The 18,295-nt window shown below is 36.0% G+C and overlaps 2 protein-coding genes across 2 annotated transcripts in view; one reads left to right on the top strand and one right to left on the bottom strand.

Moving 5' to 3' along the window:
• The window catches only part of LOC140936273 (focadhesin-like), a 28,244-nt gene extending 18,488 nt beyond the window's left edge, over positions 1-9,756 (bottom strand). The window contains exons 1-19 of the mRNA XM_073385715.1: positions 9,602-9,756; positions 9,372-9,446; positions 7,685-7,839; positions 7,355-7,456; positions 6,981-7,085; positions 6,499-6,647; positions 5,491-5,558; positions 4,836-4,920; positions 4,429-4,553; positions 4,014-4,101; positions 3,140-3,399; positions 2,721-2,815; positions 2,433-2,613; positions 2,084-2,188; positions 1,692-1,924; positions 1,319-1,463; positions 927-1,061; positions 780-830; positions 178-261 (exon numbers count right to left, since the gene is read on the bottom strand). Coding sequence (XP_073241816.1) covers positions 178-261; positions 780-830; positions 927-1,061; positions 1,319-1,463; positions 1,692-1,924; positions 2,084-2,188; positions 2,433-2,613; positions 2,721-2,815; positions 3,140-3,399; positions 4,014-4,101; positions 4,429-4,553; positions 4,836-4,920; positions 5,491-5,558; positions 6,499-6,647; positions 6,981-7,085; positions 7,355-7,456; positions 7,685-7,839; positions 9,372-9,446; positions 9,602-9,658 — 2,298 coding nt within the window. The 5' untranslated portion in view covers positions 9,659-9,756. The remainder of the gene's footprint in view (positions 1-177; positions 262-779; positions 831-926; positions 1,062-1,318; positions 1,464-1,691; positions 1,925-2,083; positions 2,189-2,432; positions 2,614-2,720; positions 2,816-3,139; positions 3,400-4,013; positions 4,102-4,428; positions 4,554-4,835; positions 4,921-5,490; positions 5,559-6,498; positions 6,648-6,980; positions 7,086-7,354; positions 7,457-7,684; positions 7,840-9,371; positions 9,447-9,601) is intronic.
• LOC140936272 (uncharacterized) lies at positions 9,716-16,595 on the top strand. Its single transcript, XM_073385714.1, has 3 exons — positions 9,716-9,857; positions 13,696-13,892; positions 14,580-16,595. The coding sequence occupies exons 1-3, from the start codon at positions 9,821-9,823 to the stop codon at positions 14,829-14,831; spliced, it is 486 nt and encodes a 161-aa protein (XP_073241815.1). The 5' UTR covers positions 9,716-9,820; the 3' UTR covers positions 14,832-16,595.
• Positions 16,596-18,295: the final 1,700 nt, after the last annotated feature.

Below are 18,295 nucleotides of genomic sequence, written 5' to 3'. Positions count from 1 at the left end.
ACCAAGGTTTACCCTCTTTACAACGTGTTTCTCGATGAAATGCCTGCCAACTACCGATTGTTTATGTTTCTCTACACGTTGATGAAGGTGACGGCACGTGTATGCTAAATAACATATAAGTATCTACAGTCTACAGTGTATTTATCTATCACTCGAATACAAAACATCAAACAGTACCTCTTTTGGAAGGTGAATGAGCTTAAAACCACTTGGATCAAACAGCGATAGAGCATCAAACGCAGCACAAGACACAAGTGATTGCTAAAATGAAAAGTAATCACTAAAAGGATGTTCACAAAGCCACAACCAACGTGAAACAGTGAAAGGCACCTACATTGCCTGCAGTATATAAACCGTTAAGCTTCTTGAGCTACAGTGGTTACAGGCACTTAATGATCTTTCAGTGACTAAAAGTGAATGAGTATACATGAAGGTAGAACCATCAAAGTTGTAATAGCAATAAAAGCCCGAACTCTACCAACTGAGCTATGAAAGACCCATACACTGGAAGAAGGTAAATTTGTTGAGTTCACCTCATGCAATTTTTTTCCTTTATAAAGAAAAAAAGAAACATGATAAAATTTTATTGCGATTTTCTTGACCAACATAAACTTTTAAAAATCAAAGTTTAAGAATGACATACATTGTTACGTTAAAAACTCGCCTGTACCTCACGCTTAAACTTGCTTCCGCTTACAAAGAAATGAAGGAATGATAAAAAAGACAAACTACCAAGTAATGTTGTTTCAAAAAAGGTAGAAAACGCCAGTTAATCTTACCTCGTGTTCCGTCAAGGACCACAAAAAAGAGAGAATATGACTCTTCAATTCCTAAAATACAGCAAATACAACATCAGGTACTTATTTGCAAGTTGTCATATTTTTACCTGATCGTAAAAACGAACGTTCATGTGCGTACACTGGTACCTGATAATCTTGTGAGTTAGTAGCCAAGCTTGGTACACTGCTGAATAACTGACAAAGACTACATAACACTGCAGGACGCCTGTCTTGACTCAGCTTACCAGAAAGTACTTTCCACGCGGTGCACAGGTCCACCACCTTAAAATACGGAAAGAATTTGGCCAATAAAAACTACGTAGACTGACCGAAAATCCCGAAAACACAATCTAAATTTTAATTTGACTTTTCAAAAGACATATGACAATATTTCATTTTCTTTCAAAATAGTTAAATTGTACATCACGTATTTGATCTAAACATGTAAACAATGTGTTGCTAAAACTTAGTCCCACATAAAAGTGTAGAAACTAAGTATGAATTAAATCCCTTATAATTCTTCAACGCAGTAGCATTACCTCAGCTTTGCAGAGCTGCTCCAATGCTTGCAGTGCCAGTGATACTACAAGAGATGAGGGATGATTGACAGTCTCACCGGGTTTGGTGTTTTGATTCAGCAGTTTGGACAGCAGGCTCAACAGATCAGCACCATGCTGAGAGGGTCTTCATCAAAGGACAAATTAAGTACACATGTCAGACGTGAGCAAATGATTGACAAAACGAATACTTTGTGGAAGGCAGAGAATAAAAGAAAGGAAGGAAGTCACTGTCGTAAAAAACAATACCTTTCTGAACGCGTAGCAATTGACGAAATTGCTATTTGCACTCAATGGCCATGAAAACAAAAAGTAAAAGAAAAAGCACTAATTTATTTTCTACCGGGTACTTCACCTTTCTTTGCAGATGTCTAGTAAACAAGCTGCCTTCGCAATCTGAATTTCCAGGTTTAATTCCATTCCAACTCGCTGGGTGTCATTTGCGTTTAGAACTCGCTGTAATTGAGGGAACACACGGTTCTGAGATTGCCATAACTTGCACATCAGTCTCAAAGACAATGGCTTCAGCTGGCAGCCAGACTGTGATCCTATACTCTGAATTGTGTGTAATACAGGGCCTATGCAAAACTACAAAAAGAAATCAGCGTCTCAACATCGTCATCATCATCATTATTCGTATCATCACCATTATCATTATTAAATGAAATTACAAATTATGGCCAGAACGATTCACTAACGGTACATTGCAGTAATTAAGCTGGAGGTTTTTTTTATCGTGGTTCCTACCTTATGAGTAGCTAGCTTTGGTATGGAATACAAAAGATGATGCTTCACTTCAGGATTACTTTCCTTGCAGAGTTTGTACAGCAAAACAGGCAAAAAATACAAGCCCTACGAAAATAAAGCATCTTATAACTACATCAGAAAAACTGGTAGGCAAAGAAAAGCTTGATACTCAATTTAAGAAATCCCACTAACACATTTCAATTCAAGTTTTTCATCTTTTACATCTTTTAGGAGGGCAACACTATGTAAAATGCCGGCACAAAATGCTGTGAGCAAAAAGAAATAAACACCGGCAGAATAAGCTTAAACTAGGGACGACAGAGGATACCAGTAATCAGCTTCTAACTACCTGTGATGGATCAGCCTTGGCCAAAGCAGCAATAGTATTTAATGTGTCCACAACAATTTCTCCTGCTGATGTCACTAACACAGCTGATAGCGTGAGTGGTACATGACGGAGCACTTGTTTTTGAGTAGAAAATGACCTCTGCAAACTCTCTAACCAGCACTTTATCCTGATTTCTTCATTTCTGCAATATGACGTTCACCAAGACAGTTATGCAAGAACTACGGAATAAAATATCGGCAGTTTTCAGGCTCACAGAAAATCATAACGGGTGTCCTACAGACACTCTACCTGAGTAATAAGATGAGTTGATGTGAACAGGCTGACATTTGACTCATGTACTGACTGAGAAATGAGCAGGGAAACTCAGCAGGTATTGGTACAACCTGAATAAATACAAACAAAACACAGCCAATTGTCAACCTCTTCCTATTTTTATTGATTGCTAATAAAAAATGCAAGCTTTCGTAAGGTATTGGGTTAATGGGAGGGTCACCACCATACATTAATCATGATTGATAAAACCTTTTACATTCTACATGTAACAGGTTTGCAATAGTTTGGAGTTGATTTTCCACGGCCAAGAATAAGTCATAACGTACCGGACTAGCTGTGTGTCTGGTTCCATAGGTTACGGGGAGAATTAGGGCTTTCAAATTCCGCAGGACCTGACGAAATATTTAGACTTTAAACCAAAACTTCAAACTTACCAGACGATCTTTTTCATACTTAAGCTGTCTACTTATAGCAAGAACATGGACTTCCAAATTCTGCAGGATTTGACGAGCTAAGGAGACGATGGAATTACTGTTGTCTTCCTGTTTTCCTGAAACACTGAATGAAGTGTGTTTGAGTGGTGGTGTTGTGGTACTGATCAGCAGTATTGGTAGCAGAAGGAGAAGATGACTGCAGACTTCAGGGGATGGCGGAGAACCAGCCAAGCAACTTGCATTTTGAGAAATAGAACAACCTTCAAATATGAAACAAGCATTATTTATAGTTATGTGACGTTCCAAAATAGAATTTTTGTGCACGTTTCAGAAAAAAGCTCATTAATACGAGCCACATATATCTGCTGAATTCCGAACTTACTATTAACATATAATGTAAGTGGACATGTATATAGACGTTTTGTTGTCCACTCAACCGGGACTGATTACAGTTTCTACTCGATCCCACACCAGGCATTAGCATCAACCAATCATGTGTAGAGTTATTAGAGAGGTTACGAGTCACGTTCATGGCAAACGGCAAAAGTCAGATTCACGCGGAGAATTTCCCAGAATTGAAAATAAGCAATAAAAACTGTCCAGAACAATTCCTATGGACAAGACTGGCATGAAACTATGCATTTTTTAGTAGAAGTAATAAACAGTAAAGAACAATTAAGAGGGAAACTTGGTCAGGTGGTTTGCCGTTTGGCGTAAACGTGAATTATTTTAAGGGCTCTCTGAGGGTAGCATAAACTTACCCAAATGAACCATAAGACGACAATCTGAGGTTTAAAACATTGGTGACGATTAAACTTTTAAGTGTTATTGAGTATGAGGGGAATTGTAGAAACAAGCAGTAAAATCAGCTTACAGACTTGCAGAATTTGGAGTTGGTAATCCTGGGGAGATGTCAACAGGAGACAGCTTAGAGCTGGAATGACACATATCTGCGCAAAGGCCTAAACAACAAACAGCAGCACTGTAACAGCACAACATATTACAAGAGATAATTATTTGAATCTGTTAAAGAACTGCATTAAACAACTTGTAATTTTTAGGCTGATGTGATTCTTATATATATGATACATAACCATAAATAAACCCAAAGAATGTTTTAAGAGGTTTTTAAAATTGTTTCTGGAAATGTTGAACAGATATTTTGCTTTCATTAGTAAATAATTCACCCTAACAAAGAGGATAACATTTCATCTTAAGGTGTATGTGTCTAAAATGTGGACAAAAACTTAAATGTAGTGTTAATAAGGAATACTCTTAAACCCTATAACCTGTGGGTAATGATGTTGAATTCTTTGTAACAAGTGAAGAGATACTCCCATGTCATATCCATGAAGCTGACCTTCACAACACACAGATAACAGATTATTCACCATGGCCTTAACATGATGGATATCTGAAAAAGATTACGACCGTTAAATACTCAAATTTAGTTGCCTAGAAAGGTCAGTTAAAAAAGCTAATAAAAAGCTTTTAGAGGGCAAGCACAATGTTCAGAGAGGCTTAAAAAATCAAATTAAAAAGTGACAACAATAAATATTTCATTTAAGTAATACATTTTAAACTGCCTATTGCAGTGAAGGTCAGAGGAGGGCTGCCGGAGGGATAAGGGGGCAGTAACAACAATCAAGCAGTGTTTTATATTACAAAAATACATCAAGGTCAAAAGGTCATTTACCATTGAAAATATCCCTGTGCTCAAGAAGCCAATTTACCAAGGTATGCACAAGGAAAGTTGTTTGACTTAAGTGCTTGTCATCAATCTGCAATAAATGCAGCAATAATTGTATAAAACATAATAAAAGGCAAATATTGTTACTAAAACTACCGGTACATAACCCTAGGTTAAAATTCAACAAGGTGGCCTTTTGACAAGATTTTGACACACCTATAACTTTTAAGTTTTTGGTTATAAACTTAGCCAAAAATATGTTGCACATGTGACTCCTTATATGATGTGAATAGTAAGGGATAAGTGATTATAAGAGAAAAACTAACCTTGATCCAACTGATATGTAGTATGTAATGTACATGTGAGAGATCAATAGGTATCAGTAGTGGGTATCACACAACAAAATCAGTTTTTATCTTGACAAGTATTATTGGCCCCTTAAATTTAGTACATTATGCAGACACCCTGTATTAAGGAGACTCCACATTACGTCTGTACTAAGCAGACCAATATTATATGGACACTTTGTAATCAAATGACCCCTTATTTTAAAAGCAAGCCATATCAAGGAGACCCCTTGGCCTAAACAAAAAAAGATGCCACTTATAATAAAAGACTTTAACAAAACTCATTTTAATGATCACCATTTAAAACATCTCACCTGACACAATGGTAGAGTAGACATCAAGAAATGTAAAATATTTTCAGCCAATATTTTGCCATTTTTACCTTTAAAAAATTGAAGTCTATTATTGCATGTGGCTGCTGCTTTACATTTGTAGAACATTGACACAGCAAAAATAATTATGCAAAATATGTTGTAGTAGAAATTAGGGAGTTTAAGCAATGATACTTTTGAGCGGCACACATCCACCAGAAGTGGACTTTTTGCACTCATTGGCCATGATTTTGAACAAATTCTTAGGCAAATCACATCTACCTAAAGGCAAAGATCTATCTAAATTCTTGGGCAAATCGTTTCTATCTAAAGACACTTAGCGATACAAATTTGGTAGCGTCAAGGCATATTAAATGAGAAAGAGGCTAACTTCCAGTTGACATTCATTGCTCAAAAACATCATTGCTTAAAAATCCCTATTATTTTGTGTCTCACAAAACCTCAGGGTCAAAATGAGAATTGAAATAAGCAATAATAGTAATAATAACTTGCACGGGCCGGGAATCCCGGAACTGCATGCATGGCTGGCTTGCACGTCACCCGCATCCGGTCATTCTCTATGGATCGCAGTTTAGTAATCAGTCAACCCACAATTACTGATCAATAACAATAACGATAGTAATAATAATAATAATAATATCAAGGAGGGAATGATACTAACAAGAATTATGGTAACCTCATTAATATTAAAGTATATAGCTCTTTGGCATATAATTAATAAAGCTTTGCTTTGACGTCCAACAACACTCTTCTTAAATGAGTCATTGCTGCTAGCATTGCGTATGCTCCCTAGTCTACTAGTTTGAGCACTCTGGCACGCCTTGGATGACACCACAAGTGTGGCATCATTTGGGGTGGCTATATAGCTTTACCTCCATCCTAGCATAAGCACTGCACTGATCAGGCCCAGAAGGCCAAAACAGTACTGTTTGCAGTTAGTTATAAGTGATATATATTACAAATGAAAATTATAAAAAAAATTGTAAAAACCTGAAAATCTGAGGAGAGTACTAGCTGTTTGCAGGAGTCCTGTGAAAAGCTGTTGCCTTACAAGTTCAGTAACTGAAGTTTTTGGATCCTGTAGCACAAACTTGAAAAAAGATTCCAGCATCTGCATTACAGCTGTAGGCTCTACATAACTGACAAATGAAAACATTTTACACTCTGAATAATTCACAAGTTCCAAAACAAACTTGCAAAAAGGAAATCTTATGGATAGCATATTCCTTTATTTTAATTATGGTTTAATGTTCAATAATTGATAGATTAACAAATTAATTTATAAACTGATTAATGCATTAGCTTGCCCTTACATACATTGTTGCATATACATTTCACAAAGAAATAAACATATTAATAGACAATAAAATAATTAGTTTTACAACAAGTTTTACAAATATTACAATAAGTTCAGCTAGCTGTACTTACTTATTTTCAAATTTAATATAATGAAGGTAGTACTGATAAAATACCTTGAATTGATGTTGTTCAACAAAATGAGATTGACTTGTTGAATTAGATGTGTTGCATAATCAGGACGACTTATAAGCACTGTAATGAATGGATGAGGAGGAGACCTACGTTGAAAAAGAAACACACACGTAACAACAATAATAATTATCAAAAAACACATTGTTATCAACTAACTATATAGCAAATGGCTAACAAACTCAATGTGTCGTGGGAAAAGCCTAAAAACAAAATCTGTTGCTATATGTGGCACTTTTTAACTGAAAGTGTCACCACTTAACAAGTCTCTTGAATGTTAGAACAATTAACTCAAGGACGATTATACCCCAGCTAGTAAAGAATTACTATGATAAGAATTCTTTTCATTTCCACATACCGCAAAGAAAAAGGGCATTTATACCCTGTTCCACTTTTCCAACATTGATAAACTTGCAAGGTCAACAATTGACTCAAGGCTTTCACAACTCCACAAAGTTTCCTGTGGTGATTTATCATAAGAGATTACATTAATTTTGACAACCTGTGGAGTAGTAAACTTCTTGGAGAGTCAAAGAGAGTTTTATATCAACTGTTGGTGGCATTAAACTTTGAATATTGACCTGATTGGTCAATTTGGTTACAGGAGGACTACACTGATGTGGATGATCCTATTTTACCTACTTATGACAAAATTGTTTTCTTGCTTGACTAACTCACAGTGCCATACCTTGCTGAAGGCAGAATATTTAATAATCTGCTGAGAATAAAATCAAATTCAGCATATCCATCTGCAACAAGTTGTACAAAACACAGACTAGACAAGCTGATGGCAGTTTCTGATGGACCTTCAATCATCTCCCACAGCAATTCCAGCTCAGCAATCTAAAATAAATAGTTGACTGCTAAGATTCTCTTCACCTACTCAAACAATAGAATGTCATTAGCCACTACGAGCCAGACTATGAAACAATGTAATTATTTAATGGGGGTAATTCAGTTAATTCAGGTTTAGGCAAAGGTTCCTTATAAAAATGTTTGTCATAGTAACACGTTAAGGTGTGGGACTAATCTTGTCCAGGCATTCTCATAAACTATTGGTAGCATCTTTTGACAAAGTTAGTCAGAGATTTTGCCGCCCAAAACTGTACATTGCAGACTTTCAGGGCCAATTTCAGGGTTATAAATGCCACAGTGCGAAAGATTTTGACTCCAATAAATGATAGTATTCTGTTTGCTTGACATTCCAAAGTGAGAATATTCAAGACAACATAGTTTTTCTGTTTGTTTAACATATTTTCATGCAAACATGTTACTTTTGGTTCTGTTGCATATTTTGTCACCTTAAACCGTATATATTCAGTTTTTATCTTTGTCACTTGATAATGATATGTTATGGCAACATTGAAATGCTGTGATAAACTGTTCTCACTTATCTTTATTCTTAAGTGTTAAACAAAATTTAATTTGATAAACATATTTTTTTATTTTCTTTTTGTTCTTGTTCATACTGTCCAAATCTAATTAACAGATCAATCAAATTTCTTGCAAGCATTTTTAAATGCTTACAAGATACTTTCACTTCTCTCTCTCTCATTTCCTTGGACCATCTTCTGAGTCAAATTATAAGCCCTTTTTTCAGTGTACTTCTACTCCAATGCTCCAATCACTTTAAACACTTGCTAAATACCCTGACACTATATTCATTATCATTTATATTATTTTGTAAAATAACTAAGATGGTATGTGTGCTCTGATTGGCTGAGAGGCATGTTTGCATGAGGGTATGTAAACGTCAAGATGTTTTGCTGTGTGTGCACTAATCACAAATTTGAAAAAGTGTTTCGAGTTGAAAACTCAACAAGTTTACTTTAATCAGCCATTTCCTCGTTGGCTAATACTTGGAAAATCTTTGCAAACATGCTGTGTCAAATTTCTGTGCTTGCACTGACATTTTAAGCGAGAAAAATCCATATTTTGGAAAGCATCTTTTTGCAAAACAAGAACTAATTACGTGTACAAAACCTATGTACAAGACTTCGTGACTGGTAAGAATTTCTCTTTTAATTGGTGCCATAAATAAAGAGTTTTGCTTTATTCTCGGGAAAGTTACGTTATAAAAGTAATGGGAGTATTCTCGACAGTTATATAAACCCTTGACTTCGTCTCAGGTTTGCATAACTCGTGATAACTGTCTCGAATTCTCCTAACCCCTCGAGTGTTCGTATATATGATGCTATGTAAACACGGAAACGTTTTTCTATTAATAATCCTCATAATTATCGTACTGAGTTTTTCTATTTTTGCTTAAATAGTGGCTCTATCAACCTACTGGTTGGTCATACATTGTACATATGATATTAACCTAATACTTCAAGGGTACCACATATATATATTAATGGTTAACGGGCGCTTACTTGTGCACTCTTGGCATTTAGAATGGACCCCGGTGGTATCTTGCTCAAGACACTGTCGTAAAGCCTCAATATTACCTGGCGGTCGATGCAAAAGTGTAAGTGCGGTTGAACATTTCACATTTTCAGATTTTGTAAATCTTACCAATTAAATATTATTGTAATTATTAATCTCGGAATTAATGGTAAGAAAGCTAAGAATAAAACACTGAACAGACAGGAAGAATTGGTACCTGCTGCTGTTGCCAATAATTAGAAAATGATAACTTTTTTCGCTGTTCGTCCACCATCTTGAAAAATGATCAGAGCCTGTCCTAATTGGGTCAGCAGTGTATCTCTTGGTCCATTGTATGTCGTGTAAGCAGAAATGACCCATCACTTCGTTTAGCATAAACAAGACGCCACTTCAGCGTTACCGCGTCTTTTTTTAAAAATACATGTAGTTGAAAGGGATGCCCAGACAAAGAAAAGTTCCTGCAAGATTTAGAGGTTGGTTTGTTGTTATTTAGAATACGTTGTTTATAATTGACATGTGTATTTTTTGAGATAGTTTTATCTTAATAACGTTCAAAATGTCTTCGCAAGTAGTTAAGCTGAATATGAGTCTATTGAAAGGTCTAACAAACTGCTCTACAGTGGTGAATGCATGGCGATTTTTCAGGGTAGCTGTGATCACTCTGTACAGACTAGTACACATACGCTTAAATGCAACAGTTAGTGAAACGATGAAACAGTGAACACTTTCAGATATGAGAGCTTTACATGCTCCTGTAGCACTATCCATTTTTAGATGTAATATTATTGGCTGCGGTCACATCTACGACGTAACTAAAGTTTAACTTAAGTTAATGTCAAGTTACGTTATGTCATACCTAACTGTAGTTAGTGTTTTCGGTCGACATTGCGGTCACACGACGCAGTTAACAACAGTTAGTTCTAATTAGCCTATGTAAATTTTGTGGTGGTTGTTTTTGGTTTCCCCCTCGCTTCACGCTTGGTTTTTATTTTGTATATTTATATATGCTCATCTCGCATGTACGAAAAGAAGTGCCACCTTCTGATTGGTTTTTTGTTTGTAAACTTAAGACTAACCCACGAACTCTGCTTGGGTATAACTATAGTTGGTCCGTATTGTTTTGGATCACCGATGCGTAAATTTTCTAACTATGATTAGAACGAACAGAGAAGCGGTCACATTACCGAAATAGCTAACTATAGTTATCCCCGTCTTAACTATAGTTAGTAGCCCAGATGTGACCGCAGCCATTATGTGATTCATTTAATTTTGTTTTTTTAAGGCTAGAGTTTCACTTTAGTTTTTGTCGTTGTTAATTGGCAGTGTGCATCTGGAACAGATTGCCTTTATTTAGATAGCATGCTATAGAGATAGTATTTTAGGGGTTTTATGGGCTTTACGTACATTTCCTTTGAGTTATTCTTCGTTTTTCACTGTCATGCAATAAACAAGGCACAAAAAAATAAATTAGAAACCGTCCAGTGGAAGAAGCCAAGAAAATGAAATGTTATGAAAAGTATAAACAATTTGTCCAAGTTTCAGGTATTTGTGGCCCACAGGTTCTGAGTTATTTGCCGAAACGTTTTCATGCACCTTTGAAGAGCTTTGTATGGAAACAACATATTGGTGGACCGTTTTGATCCACCAATATGGCCACCGGAAATCAACATTTAGACATCTGGAGTTCACTTTTTCTATGAAAGCTCTTTCTTTTCATTCAAGAGCTGGCATATGTGTGAAATGGTTAAGCTGCTGAAAATCAAGAGGAGAGACTTTTTTCAAGGAGACAGCATTCCTATTTTGGTGTCACGCACTGTGAAAACAGGGAAGTTCAAATTGCTGTATTTTTGAAATGAAACATGCTTCGGGCTGGAAACTGGTACAAAGATTTATTTTTTATTTATCTTCAACCTAGTGTAAATAAGAATTCACAAAACGTTGCTATTTTGACTTTGCAATTTGATGACGCCACTGTGAAAACCATCAATCAAGAATGCACAATAGTTATTGGTACGATTTCTGCACAGCCCCTTACATCTATTAACTGTATGCAGCATTGATCTCATACTACAGTTGACTCCCAGTAACTCAAACCCTCGCTAACCCAAACCTCACGTTAACTCGAACGATAGTCAATTTCCCCTGAAATTTTCTTTATACATTTATTGTAATTTTACCCTTGGTAACTCAAACCCTCGATAACTCGAAACTCCCACTTTATTTTTATTTCACTTCTGATCATTCCTAGAAAACTTACCTAATTTTTTGTGTTCTGCACTAAACCACTTAAAACCACATGCACCTGGCAGAACCACTTTTTTGTAGTCTTCAGTTTGGAGTCTCTGATCTACATCAGAGATAATAACGCGAATATTTATACAGGATAACCTATCAGTTCTAATAAAAAGAACTGTTATCAAAAGGGTGCTGTAATTATGTCATAAATAGCTAAAAAAATAAAAAATAAAATCGAAAAAGGAAAATAAAATAACACTAAGAAATCTAAGATTTAAAAATCAAAATCTGTAAAAATCATCGACTTACAAGACTGAAAAGAGTTATGAATTATGGAATACTATTGAAAAAATTGTTTTAAATTACTCTTAAAAAGAAACCTAGAATTTAAAGTTCTTAAATTCCAAGGCAAAGTATTATAAACTAGAGCCCCTTGAAAGGCAAAACTTCTCCGTCCAAATTCTAATTTGGCTTTGGGAAGTTTTAGTGAACACCCATTGTTTCTAGTGTTAATGTTGTGTTCAATTTTTGTAAAATATCCTTTAAAAGGGGTACAGACGTTATCCTAAAGACAATCAAACACAAGCTGGCAGGACTGCCTCTTTATTAAACTCTCCACTGTCTGGACTTGATAATTTCCACCAATGACTTTCTGACTTCGACGTTCAATGCTTTCAATTCGACTCTTACGGGAACGTGACCAACAGAGACCCAAAGTTCCACAGTACGTAAAAACAGGTTGAATCATTGCTTTGTAGATTTTCTCAGCACTGCTCTTGTTGATTAAAGGTCAGATTCTCCTGAGTAAATTAAATCTTCCAGCTGCTCTTTTATACATTTTGTCAAAATGTGATTCAAGATTTAAGGATGAATCCAAGTTTACCCCCAAGTATTTATAGGATGATGTGGTATTAATCAGTGTTCCATTTACGGTCAAGGCTAGTTGTCTTCCATTCAATGCATTAAGCCTTTTGGCAGTACCAAAGATCATACACTCAGTTTTGCCCTTTTTTAGATTAAGGACAAGCTCATTATCACGAAACCAAGAAGACAGGTTGTGACAATCTTCACTGAGATGCCTTTGAATGGATTCCAGATCTTTAGCAGCCGTGAAAATTACTGTATCATCCGCATAAGTGATGATTGAGGTTGACTGAAGAGGCGTATGCACATCATTAAAATGGATAGTAAACAATAGCGTACCCAATATACTTCCCTGTGGAACTCCAGAAAATATGGGATTGGCATCTGACAAAGCACCTTTGAATTGGACTGATTGCGTTCGAGAAAACAAATAATCAGTAAACCAATGAAGCTCCTTATTGTTAATTCAATAAGACGGCAACTTGTTAAGAAAGCACGAATGACTAACAGTGTCAAATGCTTTTGATAGATCGATAAAAACAGCACCCAGGATGTTTCCATTGTCAACTTCTTTCCTGATTTTGTCCGTAAAATATGTAACTGCTAGTTCAGTAGAACGTTTAGATCGGAATCCGAACTGGAAAGATGACAGAAAACCATTATTCTCGAGGTGTGACAACAACTGTTTATATACAATCCTTTCCAAGATCTTAGACGGTACTGGTAGTATAGATATTGGCCTGTAATTGTCAAGCTCAACCATGGAACCGCTTTTGACATTCCCATCATCACTGGACTGAGGCAACTATATTAATATGGTATAATTATTTTGAAACCTTACATTGTACAAAAAATTCTTGCAGTTCTTTAATCACACCTCACTTGCAGCATTAAGTTTCTTTTTCTTGGCCAAAAACCAGCATTTTATGCAGTGAATTTGCTTATTTTGAGGAAGTTGGATGAGAACCTGTTGTAGGATTTCAAAATTATTTAAATCATTAATAAAAATGAGGTTTCAAATGTAATCTGACATCTCAATAATGTTTTTATTACACCTTTCTTATGTGGGTTTTGCTCACTTATGAAGTTTGACATCAGGCAGCATACATTGATTTTGAATGCAAATTTACTCAACATATAGTCCCTGGAAATTTGCTTTAATTTACATAATTGTAAACTGTAAATAAACTTCTGCCAAATATTACTTTCTAGATGGGGCAAATCCAGATGAAATAGAAACTGAAGGTGACAGTAGTGGTTCAAATCCTGATAGTCCACAAAAAAAGCAGCGAAAAGAGAGTTCTGGTTCATCGGATCTTGCCAGCCCAGTAACTGCCTTACCACAACAACATTTCGGAGTGCCTCCCTATGTCACAGCTGAACCCACAATACATTCACGTTCAATGGAGGTACAGTCATACTCATACTATAATGAATATTATATTACCGGTTCTGGGAATAAATGAACATCCGTTTTTCTTTGGAACTTTGTAGTTAAAAGAACAGCAGTAATGTTCAGTATTAACTACGTTAGGCAAAATTCAGCATTTTTTTATAAAGCTTTTGTATTTACAGAATAAACAAGTGTTGTGGACCTTTACCATTTTCTGGGGAGTTTACCCATTGCATTATTGGCTTTAACATATTTTTGTTACAATTCAGCCAAGAATAGGCCTTTCAGGCATTCCTATGATACATACCACTTTATGTCAAGGAAGGCACCACCTTGAGGCTTGGGTTGACAAAATACAGTATGACATTGCCAACCCAAGCCAACCTTGTTTCATTAATTGATTGTACTCTGTGGAGCAGACAGCTTTTATGCTGGGTGAGCTGTGATTTGTAGAGTTTCTCACTTCTCAATGATCACAAATTGTACTAGATAATGAATACAACAAACCATTCAATGAAATGACCAGCTGTATGTCGACTTGCATGGCTCAATTGGCTTAAGGACACTGCACCTGTATCAAAGAGGTCATGTTTTCAAATCCCATACAAGCCTGAACTTTTTTAGGCTTTCTTTACACAACTGTTAAGGTGTACAACTGAGATTTTTCATTTTTTCCATAAACCTTTCCACTTGTCCTTTTTAGGGAACTACAGATATGAACCGATCTAACCTCACTATAGACCCAGTGTACCCCTGTGGTATCTGCAAGAGAGAAGTAAATGACAATGATGATGCTATATTCTGTGAAACAGGCTGTTCACAGTGGTATCACCGTGTATGTACCGGGCTGACAGAACTGGCTTATGACCTACTTACTGCTGAGGAGAATGCCGAGTGGGTCTGTGATAACTGTATAGCAACCAAAACCATTCCATTGGTCAAGTTGAAAAGTTGAGTGGTGCACATAAACTTCAGATAAATGATTTTTTGTACAGTTTCATTTTGTCAAGCCTGACCTTTCTTCCACCCGAAACAACAAAAAATATTAAGAAAATACGTAGAAGTGTCAGGTGCATCACCAGTTTCGGACCTCCCAAGAATACCTTAGTTGATACAAGACTTAAGTGCCGATCATGTGGTCTCAAACTAATGCAGTGCTGTCAACTCTCCTGGATAATCTGGCAAGACCAGATTTTGGACCATATCTCCCGGTCTCCAGATTAGAGTTTGAAATCTCCTGGATAATCTTTGAAGTTTGCCATTTCTTCATTTCAGTAGACACAACTTTTTGACAGTTTAAAAAATTTCAACTATTCTGCTTTGTCTTAGCTATTTTAATGTTAACATCAAACATTTCCTTGTAAACTCCTGTACTGCCATTTTAACTTGATAATAATGACATGTGATTGGTGGGAAGTAAGAATATTTGCACAAGTGAAAGATGTTTGGGGTTGACAGCCCTGCTAATGTTAATATAATCGCCGGCCCCCAATAAGATCTATTGCTATATTCCTAGACTTTTACTCAACTAAACAGGGACTGCCATTGGTTGATTCTTGGTCACGTGGCCTTGACTAATATCCCCATACATTAACAATGTACCCCACTGGGGATACATTACAGCAAGTGATCAAAGCACGGTGCAGAGTGAGGTGACAGAAGGCGGGAAAAACACTGCCAGTTTTCTTTTGCGTGAATTAACACAACAACACAAACAGGAAGCCTCAAGATAAAAAGCAACAATTTTTAAATCTATCCCAGAAGAGAAACAGCAGCTTGTGGAGAAAAAAGATACACATAATATAAGGAAAGTACTTTGTAAATCATTTATTCAGTGGTTTTGAGAACTAAATTTGTGTTTTTTTAAGTACTAAGTCGACTGTTCTGGTTCATTTCGGTTAATCTTTTGTTGCTGTTGAAGTGAAAGTCTAGAAATATAACAAAACACTTAATGTCAGGTCCCTCGGGAAACCAGTTAGTTTTGTTTTCCCTCGAGTCCTGATGTTTCCCAAGACGAAGTCGAGAACAAAAAAAACAAAACTAACTGTTGAAACCAAAACTAACTGTTTCCCTCGCGATCTGACATTAAGTGTATATTGTAGCACATAGCCAGGCTAGTTTCCTCGGAATACTGTTTAGCTTATCTTATTATCAGTGAATCAAAGACTTTAAAAATTCAAAGAATTAGCCAATGGCTTAAGTGGCTGCTACCGTACCCCTTTTATTGAATTCCTTTATTCTGGAAATAAATATGAAACTTTTTAACGTTATAAACTATTCTTAGTGTCAAAATAATATGTATACAATTCGGTTAGAGTAATCGTGAAATAGGTAGTAGAATACTAATCGCAGTATAATGCACTAATCCTATCGTCTTCTGTTGTTTATTTGTAGCTATTTTGCACTAGTTGCTATTACCTGTTTCACGGTTCAAGTAAAATCACTCTAACAGATCATTTCATCACTTACATCCTTTTTGTAAACTTATACCAACTTGTAAAATTTTTAATTATAGTGTTTTTTTTTTTCTAGAAGCGTCATTGATTATTTAAACATTTTTTACAGAAATGTCAAATAAGTCACTGTTTTCCAGACATCACTTCGTTATACTGAACATAAAATATGTATAAACTACCTATGAAAGTCAGCATATTCTGTTAGTGTTTCAAAGAAACCTATTCTCTGTATTTGATGCAAAGTAAAAAGTCTTGTTACCGTATGGGTTTTGCTTTTTCTCAGACGATTCACTTTTGTAGTCGTGCCTTTCAACTTTGTCATTGGGATTCTACGGTAATTCGATAAAAAGTGTGTTGTCGTTTTTACTTAATTTTTTACAACTTCCTGAATGTCTCAAATTCTATTTCTGGTAAATCACCTCTATGTTTTTGCTAAATTTAATACCCGTTCAAATGGAACAACAGTTAACCCAAAACAAGCTGATTTTCTGACCCCTGCCTCTCGTAAAATCAATCCCGAGGTCCGATATAATAACCTTGAATCTGAAGCCCCACATAGAATCTGTCTGTGTAGAAATAGTTGCCTATAATAACACTAAAGAAAAACAATATTGCTTTGCTTTGTCTCCTGGGAAAACCCTGCCCCCTGAATTCAAATGTGCCCGTATGGTTACACTCTTTTTTTTTAGAATGTTGTTTTTCCGTCCCAGGCTGAATATTCTTATTTTTCTGCCGATTTTAGGCTGAAAATATTCTTGTATTATTCTTTTAAGAATAATACAGAAAGCTTGTGACATCTACATTAAGTGTATATTGGGGTATCAATTATAATTAGTGCAAGTTTTGTTCGGTTTGTTGGCTAGTTTTGCCGTTTAGAGAAAAGAATAAGTTAAAAACATATTATTATATTGTATTTACAGATTTTTAAGACACAACTTTTATATCCTTTTCAGAATCTTAGCCTGGGGATTATTCTTAAAGTTTCGCAAATTTAAGCCTCAATATTTTAATGAAATATACTCCCGTAAAAAAAGAGTGTATACCTACTGCACACATGAACTACTAACAGAGAGTTAAAGCTTCACGTATACGTGTCTCAATGACCGCTAAAGCTATGTGGACTGGAGTATTGTACTCTTGGTGGGGCCACCCATGCCGAAAAAGTCGACGGATAAAGCTGACCAGGTAGTTAGTGACCTCCTGGGGAGTCCTCCAGGTTGGTTGTTGGGCGTATGGCGAGTAACGACCCTACCACATAAAAACACTAACTATTACAGAGCTGGGAAGTATTCAAAGCGGTTGCACAAGACAGAAAGTGTTGGTGGCCTTATCACGGTGCCTACTGGCGCGATGAGACTTGATGATGATACGGCAAACGTCAGTTCTAGTTGAGAATTTCTCAAAATAGAAAATGAGCAGATAAAAACAGCTCAGAAAATTCTTATGGATAAAAAATTGGGTAAAACTACTAATTTATGTAATTTATTTACCATGGAAAGTAGATTAGAGTCTTTTGAGATGTGGGCGTATAGAAGAATGTTAAGAGTATCATGGACGGAACATAAAACCAATGAAGAAGTTTTAAAGACAGCAAAGACAAGAAGGTCCTTATTACCAACAATAAAGAAAAGAAAATGCCAGTATTTTGGACACGTAATAAGAATGAGGTCGATCCATAAATTGTAACTGGAAGGCAAAATTGAAGGGAAGAGAGGACGGGGGAGACCAAGAGTTACCAGGATGAAAAACATCAATTCAAAGAATTGTTAGGACACACCTAGAAGAGCGGAAAATCGGAGCAGCTGGAGATCCATGATAGCCGACCTACTACTAGTAGACGGCACTTGATGATGATGATGCGTAGAAATAATGAACAGTTGCTAGGCGACAAACAAAGAGGAAACTTGGTCACAAGGTTCAAATTCGCGTTTGCCGGGTGTTTGACGTCAACGTGATGGTTAAC

This window comes from Porites lutea, chromosome 5 (assembly GCF_958299795.1).
Source record: "Porites lutea chromosome 5, jaPorLute2.1, whole genome shotgun sequence".
NCBI lineage: Eukaryota > Metazoa > Cnidaria > Anthozoa > Scleractinia > Poritidae > Porites > Porites lutea.
Note: the sequence above shows the minus strand (reverse complement) of the source record. Positions and strands in the feature narration are given on the sequence as shown.